This window comes from Phasianus colchicus, chromosome 1, assembly GCF_987193195.1.
Source record: "Phasianus colchicus chromosome 1, bPhaCol1.hap1.1, whole genome shotgun sequence".
NCBI classification, from domain to species: Eukaryota; Metazoa; Chordata; class Aves; order Galliformes; family Phasianidae; genus Phasianus; species Phasianus colchicus.
In genome coordinates, this window is record NC_143436.1 from 120390438 (window position 1) to 120412339 (window position 21902).

General features: G+C 39.8%; 1 protein-coding gene across 1 annotated transcript in view; it reads right to left on the reverse strand.

Annotated features, from left to right (window-relative positions):
• The window catches only part of PHEX (phosphate regulating endopeptidase X-linked), a 95778-nt gene that overhangs the window by 59445 nt on the left and 14431 nt on the right, over nucleotides 1-21902 (reverse strand). Inside the window, exons 4-9 of the mRNA XM_031599318.2 lie at nucleotides 12416-12502; nucleotides 11921-12147; nucleotides 8628-8696; nucleotides 6746-6862; nucleotides 4930-5013; nucleotides 4486-4631 (exon numbers count right to left, since the gene is read on the reverse strand). Of these exons, the coding sequence (XP_031455178.1) occupies nucleotides 4486-4631; nucleotides 4930-5013; nucleotides 6746-6862; nucleotides 8628-8696; nucleotides 11921-12147; nucleotides 12416-12502 (730 nt within the window). The remainder of the gene's footprint in view (nucleotides 1-4485; nucleotides 4632-4929; nucleotides 5014-6745; nucleotides 6863-8627; nucleotides 8697-11920; nucleotides 12148-12415; nucleotides 12503-21902) is intronic.

The window sequence follows — 21902 nt, forward strand, 5'->3', positions numbered from 1 at the left end:
CCTATTCAACTATACCAGAAAGCACAGATTTTCCCATTATCACATTTTTTATGATGTAGAGTTTCCTCAGTTAATAGCAAGAAACACACCCTCAAAGAATACAGCTCTCATTTCTTTTGTAAGTTACCTGAATTCCACCAGCCTCTTAGTACCTGCCTCATGCATTTCAGCAGCACCCTTGCTCCCACAGCACCTACTCAATCCCTCACTCTATTAGAATGCAATTCTGTAGATTTAAATCAGTATTTACGTAAGTACATATATTAAACTTGAGTGTATATATTGTGTATACATATATTTGAGTATATATATTGAAAGGTTTAAAGAGACAATTTCCATCAGATTCTTTAGTAAAAAAATTCAGCTAGGTAGACAGCTACCATAAACCAATTATACGTTACAATTCAATACTTAATTGCTACAAAAAGTCAATTCCTTCTTCTGTGTACTTCTTGTTCTCATCTGGAGGTGTTTGCCCTTACATTCAAATTGAGAAACCTCTGTCAAATTGAGAGTGAATGAAAGACTGAAATTTGTAAAGAATGAGTCTTGAAAAGGTGACTTATTCAACAACATTAATATCCATGAGAATTAAAAAACTTTTGTATTTAGTAGAAGGCATAAATGATGAAGGGGAATGTCTGTCCCAGGAAATAGCCCACAATTAATTGAGCTTTGTTTTAATTTGAGAGGAAAAGAAAAGCTGACACATCCTAAAACCTAGCTCTCTGATGAGATGATAAAAATTCCTAATTGTAATCACACTTGCATCCACTGGTGCATACAATGCATAAAACAGGAAGGTTTCACTTCAGAGCCCAAGAGGATTTACATCTTCAGGACTGGGGGGATATGATCATAGGCAAAGGTTTTGTTGTTTGTGGGTTCTGATGTTTTTGTTTCTGGTAGGAGGGGTAAGCATTTCATTTTTATTAAGGTCTGTTTACTTATTTCAAGAACAATTTTTATCTTTTCAGTCAGCTATGTGAACTTAAAATCAATTATATTCATTCAGGTTAAAAAATGACGCTTTTTGATTAAGAAATGCCTTCAGTGCCTATTCGAGGGTTATTTTCATCCAAATAACACGAGGCTCAGAGATGTTAGCCTCTTCACATGGAGTGAAAACCAACACAAAAATAAAATGCAGATCTTTGTGCTTCCGATGAGACCAGAGCTTTTGTTGTTGTAACCTTTGGGAAAATTACAGTACACAGTTCCCTATTTTAACTTCAAAACAACTGTTACAGAAAGAAGTGTAGGCTGACCATTTCTGAACCAATATGACCATTGCTGTGATACACACTCCCAAAGGAAGTGGTAGAGAGCTTGTTTGCTGGGGCAGTTAAAATTATACCAGCATTCATGGATATCTGCTGAGGAAGGCTCAACCCTGTCTGGAAGTAAAGTAGGTTGCTTAAGTAAAATTTGGTGAGTTTGTAATATATTTTAATGAATAGACATGGTGGCAATTAAAGAGGATAGATTTAATATGAGATAGATAGACACACTAATTGGCATTTTAATAAAAAAAAGATCTTTTTCACAATTTTTGGAATCTGTTTGGAAACTGTATTCATAATTGAGTGAAGAATCAGATTAAAATACTGAAAAATCTTCAGTCTCTTGCTAGAGGCAAAAGTTCCAGTTAAATTACTGTAACTTAACTCTCCAACTTTTCAGAAGAAACACAAGACCAGAAAGGAGATCTAGTGCCCCCATCCTTCTCTAAAGAAAGTTCCTCTTTATAACACAGGAATTGAGGAGTACTGTATAAATTGTTCCAATTTATACACTGCAAATATGCAGTAAGATGAGGCAAGGTAAAGCAGTTATTGATTCTGACATCCATGAGAAGAGTAAGGCTACTTCCTACAGCAGCTGTAAACATCTCCATTATGAGGATGCATCTCACTATATCTTATTTATTGCTTTCAACTATAGCACCAGCACCATCAACAAACTGGTAACTGGGGGCCTGGAGGGGGCAGGGAAAAATAACCTTTGTTACTAGAAATTTGATCCACGACAATATTTAATAAAACAAGCCAAGTTCATATTATTCGGATTATTTTAACCTTTCAAATACCATATGGAGAATGAAAAATGAGATTACCCATAAGAAAATAGCCCTGTTATATTTTTAGACTTTATCCCACGTGGAAATGTTATGACATCATTGTGAATACTCTCAGGTATTTACTGTGTAGTTGCAGAATAGATTTGTATGGAATAGTATTTGCACACAAAGAGTAACTGTCTCTCTGTTTATTGGTACACATGCATCCTCTAAATCACCACTTATCCCTACTGACATAACTAAATTTATGAGCTAGAAAGCCTGGAAAACCAAAACAATGTAGAAGACTTTCTTCAGCAAACTAAAATTTGTGATACGCTAACAATATTTGTCTGAATTTTGGAAAGCAAGTTATTTGACAATCTGTAGGCAGAACAAATGGTCATGTTTATGTTTCTCGTTGTTTGATCTGCTTCTCATTTTTATAAATACTATGAATTGACATAAGTACTGTCATTGAAGGCAAAGATCAACAACATAAGAACATTCTGAATTATTCTGTTCTGAAATATAACCTTAGTTGTGGCCATACTCTACTATCAACAAGGAATGATTTTTAGAGACAACAGTTTGAAAATGTTTTTTAAAGGTTCAGCAACACACCTGAGCGGAGAGTAAATTATTACAGAAACGGCTCATATGTCATCAACAAAGATGCTTTCAAATAGAATATCATCTTCATAAACCCTTTTTCCATCACACTGCCTGAGGCTGTCTTGCTTCCCTGTGCAGAGCACATCTATTGCATTTAATGTGAGCTGCCTGCATTTTTCTAGAGATGTAAATGATTTCACAAGATGTAAAACCCTATACAAGGCAAGAGAGGCTGAATGGATCTGCAAAAGGCAATAAAACCATTTTGAGCTAATAAAGGTGCCTGAAACTAAATTCTCCTGCTGCCCACAAGGGAATACACCTATCTTCTTTCAGACAAAAATGAGGAGACCTTTTGCCCAGAGATTTCACAGAATCACAGAATCACAGAATCGTAGGGGTTGGAAGGGACCTCCAGAGATCATCGAGTCCAACCCCCCTGCCAAAGCAGGATCCCTACACCAGGTCGCACAGGTAGGCGTCCAGGCGGGTCTTGAATATCTCCAGAGAAGGAGACTCCACAACCTCCCTGGGCAGCCTGTTCCAGTGCTCCGTCACCCTCACCGTAAAGAAGTTCTTGCGCACATTGGTGCGGAACTTCCTATGCTCCAGCTTCTGGCCATTTCCCCTTGTCCTGTCTCCGCACACTGCTGAAAAGAGTCTGGCCTCGCCACTTTGCCCCCCACACCTTAGATATTTATAGACCTGGATCAGGTCCCCTCTCAGTCTTCTCTTCTCAAGGCTAAACAGACCCAGCTCACTTAGCCTTTCCTCATAGGGGAGATGCTCCAGGCCCTTCACCATCTTTGTGGCTCTCCGCTGGACTCTTTCCAAGAGATCCCTGTCTTTTTTGTACTGGGGAGCCCAGAACTGGACACAGTACTCCAGATGAGGCCTTACCAGGGCAGAGTAGAGGGGGAGGATCACCTCCCTCGACCTGCTGGCCACGCTCCTTTTAATGCACCCCAGAATGCCATTGGCCTTTTTGGCCACAAGGGCACACTGCTGGCTCATGGCCAACCTGTCGTCCACCAGGACACCCAGGTCCCTCTCCACAGAGCTCCTCTCCAGCAGGTCATCCCCCAACCTGTACCGGTGCATGGAATTATTCCTCCCTAGGTGCAAGACTCTACACTTGCTTTTGTTAAACTTCATCTGGTTCCTTACTGCCCAGCTCTCCAGCCTGTCCAGGTCTCGCTGAATGGCAGCACAGCCTTCGGGCGTGTCAGCCAATCCTCCCAACTTCGTATCATCAGCAAACTTGCTGAGGGTGGCCACTACCCCCTCATCAAGGTCATTGATGAAGATGTTGAACAGGACCGGTCCCAGCACCGACCCCTGGGGAACACCGCTGGTTACAGGTCTCCAACCAGACTCTGCACCGCCAATGACAACCCTCTGTGCTCTGCCAGTCAGCCAGTTCTCAACCCACCTCACTGTCCACTCATCTATCCCGCACTTCCTCAGCTTCGTTATAAGGATGTCGTGGGAGACAGTGTCAAATGCCTTGCTGAAATCAAGGTAGACTACATCCACTGCTCTCCCCCCATCCACCCAGCCAGTGACAACATCATAGAAGGCTACCAGGTTGGTCAAGCACGACCTCCCCCTGGTGAACCCGTGCTGACTACTCCTGATAACCTCCTTTTCTTCCAGTTGTCTGGAGATGGCATCCAGCACAATCTGTTCCATCACCTTTCCAGGGACAGAGGTGAGGCTGACTGGCATTTGGTTCCTAGATTCTGAGAAACACCTAAAGATCCCAGGACAAGCCCAGCATTTAATGTTCAGTCATAAATTTGGGGCCTTACTTTTTCCTTTCATTTTCAAGTATCCTGAATAAATCTTTGAAGTACTGGGGAACACGGACAATCACATTTTCTGAAGGACCTATATCTTTGAGCTCAGGGTAGAGCTTGGTGTCAATCACCTTCTTGATGTATCCCAGCCAGTCAAACTGAAATGACAAAGAAAAGACTGGTTAAAGCACTCTACGAAGGGAGATAATTTACTGATTAAATCACACGTTTGAGATAGTGGCTTTAAAGCTTTACTTATTAAAAATTTAGAAACTACTGCAGCTTGTCTTTCCACAGTTTCAAACCTCATGAAGTCATAACTGAATTTAAAAGAACATATATTGTGATTGAGTGCATACATTCCTAATAACACTCCTTTAACATGCTATCTCCCTACGCTAAGGGCATATTTAATTATGTAGGTCAGAAATAAAAAGAATAATTTCCCCAACCAACCTGTGGAATCATGGCACTAAGCTCTGATATGTTCATTTTATTGTACATCGCCTCACTTGTTCGATTTTCATAGGGAATCATGATCTGGGAAAAAAAAGAAGAAATAATAAGAAAAAAAACAAGATGATGAAAACAAGGCTCATCGTCCAAGGATCTTCTCTTACTTCATTACTATCCACCATAAACCCAGTGAAAAAGTACATAACCACCCATTTTTCAAGCATTCATGACGTTAGCTTGCCTTTCTGAAGATGGCATTTAACGCAGAGAAATTGAATATGATTCACTGCCAGTTTTACTCATTACTGGGGAATTTGATGTGCTGCATGTCTTCTCTGAACACTTTAGACCAATTTTAGCTCTGATTATACCAAGGAAACGAATGTGGGTCCATAGAAGCTAAAAGCACACCTAGATCATTAATATCATTCATCCTATCAGCTCCAAACTATACAGTTTTAAATGTCAAATCTGAGAGCAAATATGCTGGAAACATATCTTGTCTCCCGGATTTGAACATGTGCCCTTCTCTGGCCTGACTACACCTGGAGGAAGAGTCAGATACACCTCAGTTTCTTATCCCTTTAAACCAACTATCTTGATTTCCATAGCAGGAAGACTGAGTACATAGGCCAGAAATGAACAAAAGCATTCACCAACCGAATCTCTCAGACTGTGACCAGAACAGTCAGGCCTCAGGATCCTCCACAGAGTAAAAATCCAAGGATGTAGCAAAAGAAATGTTAAATATAAAGCAAGCCCTTTTATAATTGACAAGGGATTTTCAGATTCCAAGGTGTCTGTCTGGGTCATAATAAAGAAACTAAACAACTACAAGATAAAAATACAAATTTTCTCACTGTTCAAGAAAAACAAGAATTCTTGATGCCAGTGCCAGCCCAGCTCTAAGGTAAATACTGTGCAACAGGCTTTATGGTGCCGAATTTAAACAGGGCAGAGATTGACACAAGACTAACCAAACAGCTGGAAGATCTCCAAACAAAATTCTGCAGTAAATGTCTGCAGTTTAACTGTTGCTCAAGCAATACAGACAAAAAAATATTTTCTTCTCCTTTCATATGGCAGACCTATAAACTCTTCTTGAACTTGCTTGCTTTCTTCCTCTCTAAACTTTTCCTCTTCCTCCAGCAACTCAAATCTACTTGAAATCTTCCTTGTACACAATAAGATCTCTTGGAGCATGCCACTCATCCCTAAATCAAAAATACATATCTTTCTTTTATTCCTTCTGTCTCTCTTCCCGAGCACAGACGTTCTCTGAGATATAGGTTCACTTAAAAAGAGTACACAGGAACACAGGATACAGTAAAAGCCCAAGTAACAAACAAGACTATCTGTTTTCAAAACACAGTATGATGATTATATAATTAATTGTGCTTACTAGGGATCATATAACAATCCTTGTTCCTGAACAGATCTGCTTTCATGCAGAGTTTTGATAAAATTTTGTCTCTACATTCAGCAGAGAGACGGAAACACTGCATTACTACTGTTGTAGATGGCCTTCAGTTCTTCAACCTTAATGATTCTATGATTATGTTTGGCTAATGGCTTTGTTAATTTGTTTTATTTTTTTTTTTAATTCTTCATCCAACACCCTTGAGAATAAATATTCAATTTAGAATTAACTAAAGCAAGAAGACTCTTCATTTTCTTCCATCAGATTTGCTCCTTTCCTCCTCCCTCCATGAAACTAAGGTTGTTGCTAAGGTTGTTAATATAATGACTTTCCATTCTGAAACAGGATAGCCCTTGGTTTTTAAAGTGATTTACAATTCCACATAAAGTTACCAACCTCAGCTATTTTAACTTCCAGCTTTAGGACTGACTTCATATCAGACTCAGCTCGTGAAGCATTTGCACCCAGAAGCACTGCTGTGTCAACCATGAACTGCAAAAAGGTATCTCGGTACTGGGAAAAAAGAAAAAAAAAAAAGAAGGAAATTATCACAGGATTTCCACTTCAACACAGCTGTAGCAGTAGGAAATAAATATCCAGCTGACAGCAAGAAGATGAATACACTGTACTTTCATACTCCTGCAACCAGAGTTATACTTTCTTTACCTCAAGTGTCCGCTTGCATTGAAGAGACAAGGGGAAATAATGCCATAAACATACTGTGGACAACAGACAGAGCTATCTGCTGTGACTCACAGAGTATATGCATGTTGGGAAGTACAAATGATGTTTCTGGATTTGGCTGAGAACACAGAGCTCTTACAATGGAATTAGACAATGTGTATGTTTTTGCAACCTCACACAGTAATGAGCACAGAACTGAAGAAGTACTGATAAACAGATGCAAGCTTGGTGGATGAGAAGATAGGGAGGTAAAGGGACATCCCTCCTCTATTTCTGCTACAGCACACAAGTACCTACTAAAGTGCTCTATGCCTTCCAGCTATCCTAAAACAACATGTTTAGCCTAGTGCGTATACACAAATGTCAACAGAAAACACTGTATGTATCAATCATTATATTGCAGTGATTTCTGTGCTATCTCTTCCCCAGTACTATCTTTCAGAAGTCTGAAAGGGATCCTATCACCTCCTGCTGGTCTGTAGTCTCCCAAAAGCAAAAACATTTCCTGGCATATTACCATCTTTAATTTTTAAATAGATACTGTTCTTTGGATACTGGCATCTGCTCAGGTGGATGTAGCTCAAATCTCACTAGCTTCTCAGAGAAATTAAAAGGGAAGCAATGCTGTAACAATCTTAACAACAGCAGTAACTTGCCCCCATGACAATCCAAGTGCTTGTTTTCCATGAACTTTGGGCTGTATGTGCTGGACACTGCCCACAGGCCTTCATCAAAAGGTGAAAAAGATGTTGGTATTATCAAATATCAATACATGTGCTTAACATTCACAGTTCATCTTTTTTTTCCACAGAAAAGCAGCATGAATACTTCTTAATAAGCTATGGCAGAGTACTGAGAAATAATAAAGAGATGGGGAAGAAGAGGAAATGAATCACTGAGATCTGTTGAGGAATTCTTGTTCCCTTCATTAAATAAATTCAGGCTAATTTGATGATAGTTATCTGGCCAGGAGAGCAGCTAACTGACAGAGCAGCATCTGGGTTCCACTTTCTTGAGACAGTCTTGAGCTTCTGGGTTCTTTGCCTGTGGTCTAGGAAATTCTGGGACCTCTCAGTAATTGTGGAGGCTCCCACTGACATCAGGTCAGGTGAAGACTAAGGTGAGGGTAGCTGTAGCAGCTGGTAATGAACTCTGTCAGCTGTCCTTGAATGCAGGGTGCCCCAGGCAACTATCACTGTTGGACTCCTAGATGTCCTTCATAAGGACACAGCTCTGCAAGTCTCAGACTATAGAGAGTACCTGAAGCACATGGTCTTCTAGCATTCACACCTTCAGCATGTTTGCATGCTGAAACTACAAAACTGGACGGGTGGCTGATGATTTCCAGAGGTGTCTTCTAAGGGGGAAGTAAAGGATGGGGGGACCCCGTTTCTTATTAAAATCTTCATTTGAGAAACTTTACAAGTGTTTGTAGCAGTAGTGCTTGTGGTTGAGGTTTTTTTCCTAATAGGAAATATCTTGAAAAATCTAAATCCAACCAAACCATAACTGTTTCCCAGTTGACTGGAGCTCAACAAAGCAAAATCTACAATAACAAAAATAGATATTTTGAGTTTTAGTTAGTACTACTTACAGATTTAGCTTCTGTGGTGTTTTCTAGGTAATCCTCTCGAGATGAGAGAGATAGGCTTGCTTGATCTAGCTGTTAAAAATAACAAGAAAAAACATTTAATAATTAAAGGTTGCCATATTAGCAACCTTGAAAAAGTTTGCATATTTCTGGAAGTAACAATAAATGTAAATATCTAATACATCATACATTCCTGAAAAATAGCCTGATTTTCATTTAATTAAAAAAAAAAAAAAAAAAAAAAAAAAGCAGCAAAGTTATGCTGTGCTGATAGATGTTACCTTAATCATATTAATGCCATCTGGGAAGCCTCAGATGCCGCCCTCAGTACCTTGAGCCACCTACTACAGCAAAGCATCACCAGCCTGATTTGTATGTTCATGGCTCCATTAGCAAATAGGGTAATGTAAAAGGAGTGAGTCTACAGGATCAAATAATGAGTGCAGACAACTACTCATGTTATGTGTATTTCAGGGGCACAAGAATCAATTTTGGACAGAAAACTTAGTATATGGACCAAACGTTCATTAGCTGCTGGATCACTTCAGCTGCTGTGTGCCTGGAAAGCACCGTTATCCTACTTTGACAGAAATTAAGTTTATGCATTTGAGCTTCACTCTAGGCCAGCACTGAGTGTTGTAATGAGTATTTGGCTTTTTGAACAGAAGTACAGCTGGGTTCCAGCCTCAGAATCACTGCATGCATGGGAAATTGTTATGCTTCCAGTACATTAGATAAAGATGAATGGCAGACACAGGCTTTAAATATTTCTGATTCAAACTACAATCAGACTTGCTGGTCTACAGTTACCCTACTGTTGGATAAGGTCTTCAACTTAATTTCTAAAATCACACTTGAAAGTTTAATGGGTTCGCCTACTCTTTTGAATGAAACGACGGCAACATGGGAACACGTGCATGATGTTTCAAGTTCTTAACTAGCCAAAAATCACAGTGAAGCAGATTTCTTAAAATTCATACTAGAAACAGAAATTTCACAAGACACTTCAACATGATCAATTAAGTTAAAGTATAGAAGCCAAATCTGAGAGCATAATTCAGCCAACTTCCAAATTCCGAAAAACATATTGATGTGAATGGAAAAAAAAAAAAGTTCAGATATTCTAAGACTATTATTTTGATGTTTTATTTGTTTTTTAAAAGTAGTGAAGAAATACTGTATTTATTCATACTATTTCACAAAAGCTTATGCAATCTATATCCTACAGCATTTATATTTCACAATTTCTTCATTTATAAAAAATTACCCAAGTAAATGCAAATAGAATCTCAAATGAGTAAATGAGTAAATAAATATCTTCTTTGCTTTAAGATACGCCACAAACAAAATAAAACAAATCATCTACTGAAAGCAGATGTTCACTGAAGCTGTGATGTTCAGAGCAATTCTGATCCTTTGAAAAACAGTATACTCTTCCTTTCAAACAAGATCCTTTCTTCCACATACTGAAGCAAAAAGAAAACAACAACAACAACAACAACAAAAAAAACCCTCTATACTCTTATGCTTTGCAGATGCATGTCCTGGCAATTGTTAACTTCAGATTATTTGGTCTATTTCAGCTACATCACTGCTGCTTTCAGTGCTCATCCAAATTTTTCTGGCTTACGAGTCAGATTTGATAATCCATAGAAATAAAGCACAAACATGAGATACCAACAAGAAAGCTAATCAACTTTTTCAAGAAAAAGAAAATTATATTGAATGTTGAACAAAACATTATTTGGAGAACCCCCTGTTTTTCTGATCCATTCATGCTTTTGCAATGCTGAACAAAGACAGAATTTTGCAATCGGTCCATTTTCACAAGCAGATTGAAATACTCCCTGGTACAGCTGCACTCCTGGGAATTTGTTAAAACACTGACAAAGTAGAACACTGGCTGATGTATTCCGCTGGTCAAGTTTTTAATCAAATCAACAATAAAAACAAAACCCCCTGAGGAATAATACGTTATTCAGAGGATGTAGAATTTCAGTTATTTAGATACCCGATTCACAGGGCCACTAAGCAAACCAAATGAAGATATTGCAAGGTATAATTCATTTCCAAAGAACAAGCCATACAGACCTATCCAAACCCTCTCTTGGCAGATGTCATGGACTAAAAGCAGAAGTCTGACAGGAGATAGCTAAATATTTCCTCTTCTGATCCTACCATTTCAGTTTCCTTAAATCTTCAGCCAAAGCAATCCTGACAGGAACTGAACAGCATCTTAGCAGAATGACATTCTTAATGCAGCAAACTGTTGATCTGCAGTTGCCTTGATCATTCAGGAAAACTCCTTAAAAAGCCTTGAATTTCATACCAGTCTAATGCTGCAGTCAAGGGCCCTTTCAAAGTACTGATTCAGAAACAACATCCATACCACCACCCTGAACTCTTGTTTGAGTCCCAAATAAAATGTATTCTTGGATATGCCTCTACAGCTAGCCAGGATACTACCAGTGTATGAACCATAGATGCTATTTTTCTGTGTTTAATGGTGGTATACCTTTCTCCTTTGTCCCTTCTCTCTGGCCTTTATAAACTACATTCTCATAGAAGCAGAGAAGCAGTCTACTCTGGTTATTCAACTCTATTTCCTAAAAAACAACAAAACAACAATGCATTTGACCCAGGCACTGGATCTTGCCATGATGACATCTCATAGTAAGTGTTGCAATTCTCTCTAGAGTTCTGTCAGACTACAGCTAGGCAATTTTAATTTTGGTCTTTTTCTCACTAATCTAAGCAGTTGTGTAATTTCATGTGCTGTTATAAACTTTATGCTTTGCTCCAAAACAAAACAATTTCAGTAGAAGACATATTCTGTATTTCCAGTTCAGAAGACTTTGAGTTACTTTTTTCGTTGTGAGGTGCTGTATAAGCACAATACAACACATTTCCATTTCAAGAAAAATAGATCAAGTTCAAAATATTTGTGACTGATGCACCATTCCTCATTTTCATAGATAAGTAGCCATACTTGGCATCCAGAATATTCAGGACAAGATATTCACATCTCTCATTTCTACACACACGGACTCTGGGAACATACTTTACCTTTTTTTTGTCATTTGAAAGGAGAAAATATCCTTACACAAATATTTTTCAATGCATGTGTAACCTAATGGTTACTGCATTCGCATGAATTGGCACTTACGTACATCTGCAAACTGGCAGATAATAGAAACAATAGTCAAATGTATGCATTTGGCTTGTACACTTGTTTCAAAAAAAATGAGATCAAAAAATGCCATGCAAAGTAAACTAATAAATATGCTGTGCTGTACCTTCAGGATATACCGGTTGGAGACTTTGTCATCAGCAGCCACATATAAACGGATGAAGACAGAGTTGCTGTATTGACCACGAAGTGTTGCAAGGGTCTGCACTAAGCTAAACCTCCTCTCTGACCACAGCCCCTCTGGTCCAATGTTGGATTCCAGCACAGGCCAGCGGAAAGGGGAATGCCTCAGAATGCTTAACAGTGGTTTCACATCAGCTTTTTCAATTTTATCTGAAATGTCAAAGTGTGACAACAGTTACATTCCACACAATTCAAATCCAGCAACAGCCACAGGAGAAGCAAAAATTTATTGCCACTGATGGATTTCCAGGTAGGAAAAAACCAAATAGCTGAATCCAGTGCCTCTGCTCTGCCTGTGAATGCATTGGCATGGCAGACCTGGACAAAGCCTCATGGAGTCCAGCGGAGAGCATACAGGCCTGCCATATGCTGTATAAACATGGGTAAGACACAGGTGTCTCCAAATCAGATCACTTACTCTCATTCATACAGGATGCATAAAGGATCTTGGCCTTCTGTACAGCTTCACTGTCCTGTCTTTTGCTGATCGGTTTCTCAAGCAATGCTGAAAAAAGAATTGACATGTTTTGAATACATTTTAAAGTGTGCATACTGTCTGCTTTCCTGTCTCAGTGTTTACTTCAGTCATAGCACTTAGCTAACTGGGGATGAGGTTTCACATGTATTTTCTTAGGCTACAACACAGACACAAGAGATGTTTTTACCTCCACTGAGAATTACTATGACAGTACACTCCTTGCCCCCTCACCCACACTGGTCATTATTCCCAAGGCTTAGTGAATGCAGTGAGGTGCAAAAGACCTTGTCCTTGAGACTGATAACAACCAAGGTTTCGCCAGAGACAGTCAACGACCACCACTTTGTCTCAAACTGAATGCTCAGAGAACAGATCATAGACACCTTATTCAATAGATCCAATTCTAAGCTGCCTGTGAGTCAATCATACTATCCCTAAATAGGAAGCAGCCCAAGAGCCCCAGGAAAGCAGCTGGCTGCACACCAGAATCTCCCCTTGAGTATAAACACTTTTTGAGGTTACTTAACGCCTGCACCAGTATTCCTCTGGGATGTGAGGACACCTTGACAACAGATCCTCGGTAAGTGAGGTATTGTTTTTAACCTACAGTAGCTTCTCTAAGATTTGAGCTTAGATTCATTATGTACCCCCCCACCCTCTGTGTAGCAAATAGTCAAGGATACTTAGCCATTTCAAATCTTGTTGAGTCACTGTCATCATTGTTCAAATTGCCATCTTACAACTATTTTATATCAGTAAATATCTTTCTGCCTTCCTCTCACAAGTGAAATGCGCAGTGCTTCAGCCTCCATCTGCGTCAAGGATATACATACTTTAAAAAAGATTATTATAAAGACAGCTGGCTGACACTGTTTACTAGTTTTCCTCAGAAAGAGCCACCTCTGATCAGAAAAGGGACTGGGAGCCAGCACACAGGCAGAAACTCAGGAATTTTTCAGGTGGCTCAGCCCCTGGTGCTGACATTTTGTGTCATAGGAGAAGATGAAAGGATTCTAGAAGCAAGACTGCTGGGCCTCATTTTCACCAAATATGTCCTTTTGTCCATTAGACACCCATAGCTTCAGTTTGAAACTGCTATATAAGAAGCTGTGTGATATGGCTCCCTTACTATAGATGTCACAGAATCACTGAATGGCCTGGGTTGAAAGAGACCTCAAGGATCATGAATCTCCAACCCCCCTGCCATGTGCAGGACCACCAACTTCCCCATTTATACCAGACCAGGCTGCCCAGGGCCCCATCCAATCTGGCGTTGAACACCTCCACGGACAGGGCATCCACAACCTCTCTGGGCAGCCTGTTCCAGCACCTCACCACTCATAGTAAAGAACTTAAATGTCAAGTCCTTTTGTGCTGGAAGGCCAAACTAGTTTTTCAAAGCTGCCATCTCTCTTGCTGTCCTCATTATGCATGGAAGTAAAATATCATGCAAAGTGCATCTGAATCTCAGTAGTCCATTGTCAGCTGCCTCAAGCCATTTATCCAAGCTATAAATCAGCCAAGATGTTGTTGCACACACAGGCATACTATGCCTAAACACAGAGCCAGCACATCTTCAGCAACATCTGTCAGATCAGGTACAGCACAGCAAGAGCACTTACATTAACAAGAGAATCAAGGTAGCACTTGAGCATGGGATCAAAAATGAGTTAGCAAACTCTGCCGGACCTGATGTGGTTTTGTGAAACCCAAACAGGTCACTCCCAACTTTACCTTATTGTTACTGGAACCACTAGAAAGAATGGCTTTGCTGGAAACATCTCAACTGCCTCCTGTTGAGTGCTCAGCCAGAGCTAAGAAGCCTTGAAAACTTCAAGAGTACCTTTCCTACACTGTATTCCTCAACGGGTATCCCTCTGGGTTTCAGTAGGGTTTATGAGTAAAGACAGTTCACTTTGGTCCTATGTGATGCTCTGCTGGAGTTAAAAAGCATGCCACAAATATAAGGTAGAACAAAGTGCAGTCCAGGACTTCCAGTGGTCTGCCAAAGTCAGCAGAAGACCACTGAGACTTAAAGACAACAGCTATGGTAAAATCAAACCTTTTCCACATAGAGCCTATTCAAGAATCTGCCATGCCTCATCTCTCAGATACTTCTGACCTGTGCCCGTCAGAGCACCTACACTCAGGGGACCATACAGCTGCCATTGAAATATTTATTCGTCAAAGATTATTCCACTGATGAACAAATGCCAACTATTCTCTTCATCCAAACTTTTCTTTCCATGGGGAGAAAAAAAGATCTCATTTGAGAAATCGAATGATATTATTTTCCTTTTATTTATGGTAAGATTTTCAATACTGAATCATGTCCAGCAAATTTGTTAGTAGCTTTGGTTTCAAATCTTCAAGTTCTTAGTATTTCTCAGCTTGTTAAATAGAATATCATACCAATCATTGACACATATCTCCAATGTCCACAATCCTTGTAGAACAATCAGACCAGTTGATGTTTTAAGAAGGACTTCTAAAGAGAAATTATAAATGAGACCTACATAAAACTAAAGATGAAAAAACACATTCCTATTAAAACCACTGTAATAACTTCAGTTCCTTGCCAGTGAGCTGCACAGACATGAAATTTTGAAACTAATAAAATTCAATAAGGCCCAGCTAAACCTCAGGAACAGAGGATGACATCCAATAAAATAAAATCAACTCTAGGAATATATATACATAAAATCATGCCAAAACGAGACCTGGAGTTTTCCCATCAAATCACCTTGTTATGTGGTAGAATAAGCCTGGAACTCTCCCTGCACTCTTGTAAAGAATGAGGTGGGGTAGATGATGCCATTTAGATGATATGTATCATATAGATGATGTCTTGGGACCAGAGCTCTTTAACATCTTTACCAGTGAATCAGTGATGAAATTGAGTGCACCCTCAGCAAGTTTGCTGATGACACCAAGCTGAGTGGTGCTGTTGACACAGTGGAAAGAAGGGATGCCATTTAGAGGGACCTCAGTGGACTTGAAAGGTGGGCCTGTTGAACCTAATGAGGTTCAACACAGCAAAGTGCAAGGTTTTGCACTTGGGCCGGAGGAATCCCAGGCATCCATACAGACTGGAAGGAGCAGTCCTTGAGAGCAACCCTGCAGAGCAGGACCTGGCGTCCTGATGGATGGAAAACTTAACATGAGCTACCAGTGTGCTCTTGCAGCTTGGAAAGCAAATCGTATCCTGGGCTCCATCAGAAGAGGGGTGGCCAGCAGGGACATGGGGGTGATTGTCCCTCCCTACTCTGCCCTTGTGGGGCCCCATCTGGAGTATTGCATCCAGGTCCGGGGCCTCCAATAAAAGAAAGCTACTGGAAAGGGCACCAGAATGAAAGCAATTCCCATAAAGTCTTCCAAGAGGTTGGAAGAGAAAGATGACCACCAGTTACCAGCTATTGCTCAGTCTAATGGAATATCCTCAGAAAAACAGAAGTCTTCAGTTCCCTACTACCTTTGCAAGCACCTTCTTTATTCTCTTGCTGGGGGAGCATAAGGATTTGTGATCACCTGTCCCTGGTCAAAAATAAAGTATGAATTCAAATGGATATTTTAGCAAAGCAGCTCTTGTTCTTCAGCCATGTCTTTTGCTTCCTTCACTTCCAATTCCAGAGTTATTCTCTTAGGAATAAAAGGAGTCCTGAACTGTGCTATTGATCTAAGCACCTCATTGTCTATGTTTCTGTATGCACAGGATGCTCAGAGGCAAGATTTATATCTGCCTTCACATAAAACTTAGTTATGGCAAATGTCAAAACTTATTGGTAATTCTGCTCCACACTGCTGAAACAACATAACTCATCTCATTAAAAAACTATCTCATGCACAGTCAGAAACTGGTTAAAACTGTTCCTGCTATCCCAAGGTTCCTAAGGTCACACATTGCTTCATCATTCTTTTTTTTTTTTTCCTACCAAGGTTCTGAGGGCAGGGATGTTTGCACTGCAAACCAAAGTTCTTTTACTTGTGACAGTCTGGATCAGACAGGCTTACATCATCACACTGCGGCCCTTTTACAAAACAGAGACTCAGCATCACCAACAGAAACCATCCCATGGTAGGAATGATCCTCAGTGGTCTGAGCTGTGAATGCTCAGACAGGCAGTCAAGGAAAATAGCCATAGCTGGGGATGGAGTGTTGGGTTTGGAAGGGAAGGAAGGAAGGTCTTTATTGAGTGTCCTTCAGACAGTGCGTTTTCAGGACAAAAGAGCTTAAAAAGGGCCAGCTTCCTGTGGTTCACAACCCGACGGTAAATAGCAATCATCTGCTTCTGAAAGTGAGAGCAAAGAACTTTACAAAGTAAGCTTTGCTATTTTGTGTGCGCGCATGTGTGTATTTAACTACATACTATTCTAAAGTGGCTAAGAATAACATTGTGGCTAAATGTTACCTTTAATCTTACTTTCCATTTCTAGCTGTTGTTGATTTTCCAGCCTACTGTCCTATGCAGCTTTGGTTTTCAACCGCCGTACTTTATTTACAGCATTGAGAAATCCTGTACCTTTTTTTACCTTCTGACTTGGAGTACAAGAAAAAGGAGTTGCACAGATTTGTGGGGAAAAGAAGCATGTGTATCATATATTCAGATTAGAAACAGAGATTCAGGTCTGCAGGATCCTGATCTGCAGACTGTATATATATTCTGTGTACTATTAGATTGTTCTCTGTATACACAGTCTCTCTCAGAAATGCAATTAGACTGTGTTATTAGCTAAGCTTATTTCTTGATCGAGAAAGATAACATTAGGTTTTGCTGCACTTTCTGACCATAGATATGGAGACTACATGCTGCTAGTGAAGACAGTAGTGCTACTTTCCCATTCACTTTTGTCTTTATCCTACAAACATCTGCTGTACATGGAAAATGCAAACTGAAGAGTTTGTACAGTGATATCTAATAATGATTTGAAGTACATTCTAATGCTTTTTACCTTGAAGAAAAAGAATATTCCAGTGGGAATACACTCAGACTTTTTTTAATTAAAAAATTCTATACAAAAGCCCCAATGGGACATCCCATTTCCTGGAAAGTTTTAACCCTGGAAGAGTGAAAAGCTAGAAGGAGGCAAGTAATTCAGCATAAAATCCCAGGGTAATGCTGGAGAAAGCGGAGGTCTTGGACTGCAAAAGCAGAGAAGTACCAAACTGGGGAGGTGATCTTATTGTTGTACACAGGTTGGAGAGAGACTGGAATGCTGCATGCCCGCTGTTGCCCGTGCTTTAAAAACAATGAGTTTTTCTTTGGGTGGGTGCCTTGAGAACTGGGGAAAAAAAGCCATGCAGTAGGAGACTTTAAGAACATGATTTACTTATTTGTTTTGTTTTGCAAAAGATGGTGGAAGGGTAGTAAGATTAGAATAAGAAATACCTTGCCACAAGAAAATGCTTGGTGCCAAAGAGATCTTCAGTCTACTAAAAAGAGGTGCAAGGAGAGCCAGCCACTGGACTATGAAGACGAATTCAGCGGTGGCAGTGATTAACCACTGGCCAAGCAGCCAGTGGAGATAGTGGCTTCTCAACCCTTTAACATCTTCAAGACTTGATGGGGATTTTTTTGGAAGATAAGCTTTAGCCCAGTGTGAATTCTGTTTTATTCTAGCACAAGCTAGTGAGCTGCATACATGGGTAATGTAATTGCCTGTGATACAAGGTCACAGAAGATAATCTAATGGTTGCTCCTGGCAGTGCATCCTATACATTAAGGATAAGGATCTCCAAGCACTCTTAGATATGTGACAACAAGAAGATGCAGCCATTATCCACTGTTGCAGATAAAGAAAGTGAGCCACAGAGGATTAATTCCTCCATATCTAACTCAAGTCAGAGTCTTACTGAATTAAACTCTGTTGCTTTAAGAGCAAAAATCATGCTGAATTTGATTCAAAGATTCAAAGAACTTAATCTTTGGAGATACTGAAAGCCCAGCAGTGCCTTTAATGTCAGTGACAGAGTTGCTTAGCGTTGTCCAGATGATGCTCAGTACTGCAGCTGAAAACAATTTGCAAAGCATTGTTCACAGCACAGTTCCGGAAAGCAGACCAAGAGTACAACCCATACCCACTCATTCACTCAACCAAAGGCAGAAGAGGCTCATCCTTCAGCAAAGGCTGTCAAAATCTCATGCAACAATATTCTCTTCCTTTTGTTTCAGTAGCAGCAGCTAGGAAATATATTTTCTGCATCTTCTGTGTTTACTATTCCCAATGATCTTCAGTTTCTTAGGCCAAAATGCAGGAGCTCTGCTTGTGGAAAAGGAGTTCCCTTGCAAATACCACTTGCCAAAAACTTCTCATTTGATTCTTGAACAATAAAGTCTCTGTTCCACTCCTTAATACCCCTCCACAGCCAAAATGTTCAGGTTTTTAAACTGTTGAATAATTAAAGAGGCTGTTCACTCTCCTCAGCTATCAGTCATAAGTTTTGTTTCATAGAATCACAGAATGGTTTGGGTTGGAAGGGACCTCAAAGATCATTCAGTTCCAACCTGCTGCCATGGGCAGGGCTGCCCCCCACCAGCTCAGGCTGCCCAGGACCCCATCCAACTTGGCCTTGAACGTCTCATGAGATGGGACACCACAGTTTCTCTGGGCAGCTGTGCCAGCATCTCACCACCTCTGAGTAAAGGATTTCCTTCTAACATCTAACCTACACTCCCCTTTCCCAGTTTTTGTTCTACTTCTGTAGAAGAAGCAAAATTCATTTCATCTTTTATAAATGTGGAAGACATCCTCCAACGTTTTACCAGCAGCAGGATGTTTTAATTGTATCATAGAGGAATTTCAGTTTAAAAGTAGGGGGGAAAAAGTTACATTTTGAAAACAAACCTTGTCCCCAGAATCTTCTCCAGTGAGGAAACATAGGTGATCATTTTGACTCACTGGGAGATGAAAAAAATACACTAAAAATACAGATACATGCAGCAAATGTTTGATAAGTCAAACAGTGGGCAATCCAACAAATCACACAGCACTTGCATGCAGAATGTTTTTCCCTGAGCCATGACGTAATTGTGGTTCATCTAGTCCTCATTAAGACCGTCTAGCTCTAAATGCATACTTAACTTCACACTAAAGTGTTATGTCAAAGGAGTCCCTGAAAAGCAGCCACAACCCCTAGAGCCCAAGCAGTCACCTGTACCAGCACCATCACCAGCATTCACTGAGGACTCCACCTGTGTCATCAAGGCACTGCCCTTTCTTCAAACTCCCAGTGCACTGGATTTAAGAAGTCAGGTTTATTGCAGTTCACAGAGCTATCTTGCACAGAAATAATTCACCCACAGTGTGAGAGGAAGCACAAAAAGTCATGCTGCTCTTACGGAAATCATAGCTAGAACAATGTACAGTCCTAATTACAGTAATGTGAGCTTGTGTGCTCCAAGAGGGATTATCTCAGAATGGTTTGGAGTCAGCTGACGTTCATTCAGAGTATCTAGTTTGCAATTTCTTTTTTCAGAGCCCAGGGTTAGGGAAGGAGGTCAAGTGGTATGGATGAGGCCTACAAAGGGCCATCAAAATACAAGCAGTGGCCACAGCATCTAAAATTATGGATGACACTGTTGTGATCCTTTGTTCAATGGTAACTTCCCTGGCTTGCTGCATGAAAATGTGAGATCAATAGACTGCACCACAAACAATCCAGGTTATGAGCTCTTCAAAAGGGAAAATCTGATATATATATCTGTTATTCTATTCAGTGTGGAAGCCTGACTCCTACAGAGGTGAAGACCCCTTGTGTCAGCTCATCCAGACTTAACATAGAGGTTATACAAACAACAGCATTGGCTGACATATTTCAAAGCTGTATATACTTGTTAGGAACAAGTACAGTCAAACCAAGATTATATTATTCTTAGAGGTAAATCTGTTCTTTCAGACAATTCTCCTGCAAAGAGATAGATATCTCCTTGCTTCAGAAAGCAGTGTTTAATGTTTCAGTGAAACTTTATCCTTGATAAAGTACCCTTGATCCTCTTAGCAGGTTTACTAGCACAGGTCACACTGCCTAGCTGCCATTTCAGAGCTGCTTTGCATCTGAAGCCTTGCGAAAAGAGCTGAGCCGCCTCTAGCCCACCCATAAAACATTACAGATACACACCTCATGGGAGGGTATGGAAGACCATTTGTGGCTTCCTATCGACCATCATAACCCAGCTTTGAATACATAATTTCAAGGGCCTGGTTGAGTTTCTTTATGCCTTTAAAATACGAGTTCTGAGAATTTCTTCTAGTATACAACTTTAGTATACACCCCTGCACATTTCCTCTCTTAACAACTGATCGACAACAATTTTTGGTTTTTTTTGGAGCTCCCTAAACTGTTTTGTTTTTTTTTTTTTTAACTGCTAGTTCTCCTAGTTGTTCTGTGGTGCTTCTTGCTATTTCAGGTGTCTGGTGGACAGTCTGATATGCAGTTTGGAGTCCCCATCCCCAAGACACTCTTTTTAAAACTGCAATGTCAATGACTGGTTTTTATATAAAAGTTTGCTCTCAAGATTCTAAAATAAGAAAATAGACTGAAATATGTAATTTTCACTCCATCACAACTAAAAAAAATCTTACAAAAATATTTCTCACCGCTCTAGTTAAATGCTTGAAAATATATATACCAGCACCCTACTGACACTAAGGTTCCTCTTCCTTTTCTTGTTGGTGGCTTTCAGAGGTTTGGAAGGGAAACTGTCAGAGCCCAGTGCTGTACAAAAAATTATTTTAATATATTTTATAAACATCTATTTTCAATTGCTACTGCATTATGGTTTGGGTTCTTCTACTGCTTGTTAAATGTACGTGAGGGAAAAAAAAAAAGCAACAAACTAGCACAAAAGGCTTTCCAAAATCTTAAAATGCTTAAGTCTATGCTTGCATTAATAAAGTTTTTTTCTCTGAGTCTAAACAAAGGTAAGGAGAGATGCTTAGCTAAGGGGGGAAAAAATGAACACAAATAACGGCAGCAGGCACCAAACACTTTCCTCCACAAAAAGTCTGATATTTACTTTTTCTTGTCAACGAATCGATGTGGCCCTACGAGAATATCTTCATTTTCACCTGTGAACGATCAAGGACTATACATTAATGTTACCATCCAGATATGTGAAAATAATTCACTTTTCTTGGAAATACATTTCTACACATGTACACTCAATGTTATCTGGAAATCATTGAGAAACAGATGCAAAAATATTAATTATGAAGTAATTAAAATCCATTGTTCAACCTGAATCAACTGGAGACACAAGTTGAAATGCATTATTTACTGTTTCCATATCTTGAGATTTCCTAAATAGTGGGGTGTAGGGATTTCTGGGGTGGGTTTACTTGAGAATTGTTTTTCTTTTTATGAAGTTGCATACTTATTGGGAAGGAACCGGAGTCTTATGTGCCATTTAGTCATTTAATCCTCTAACTA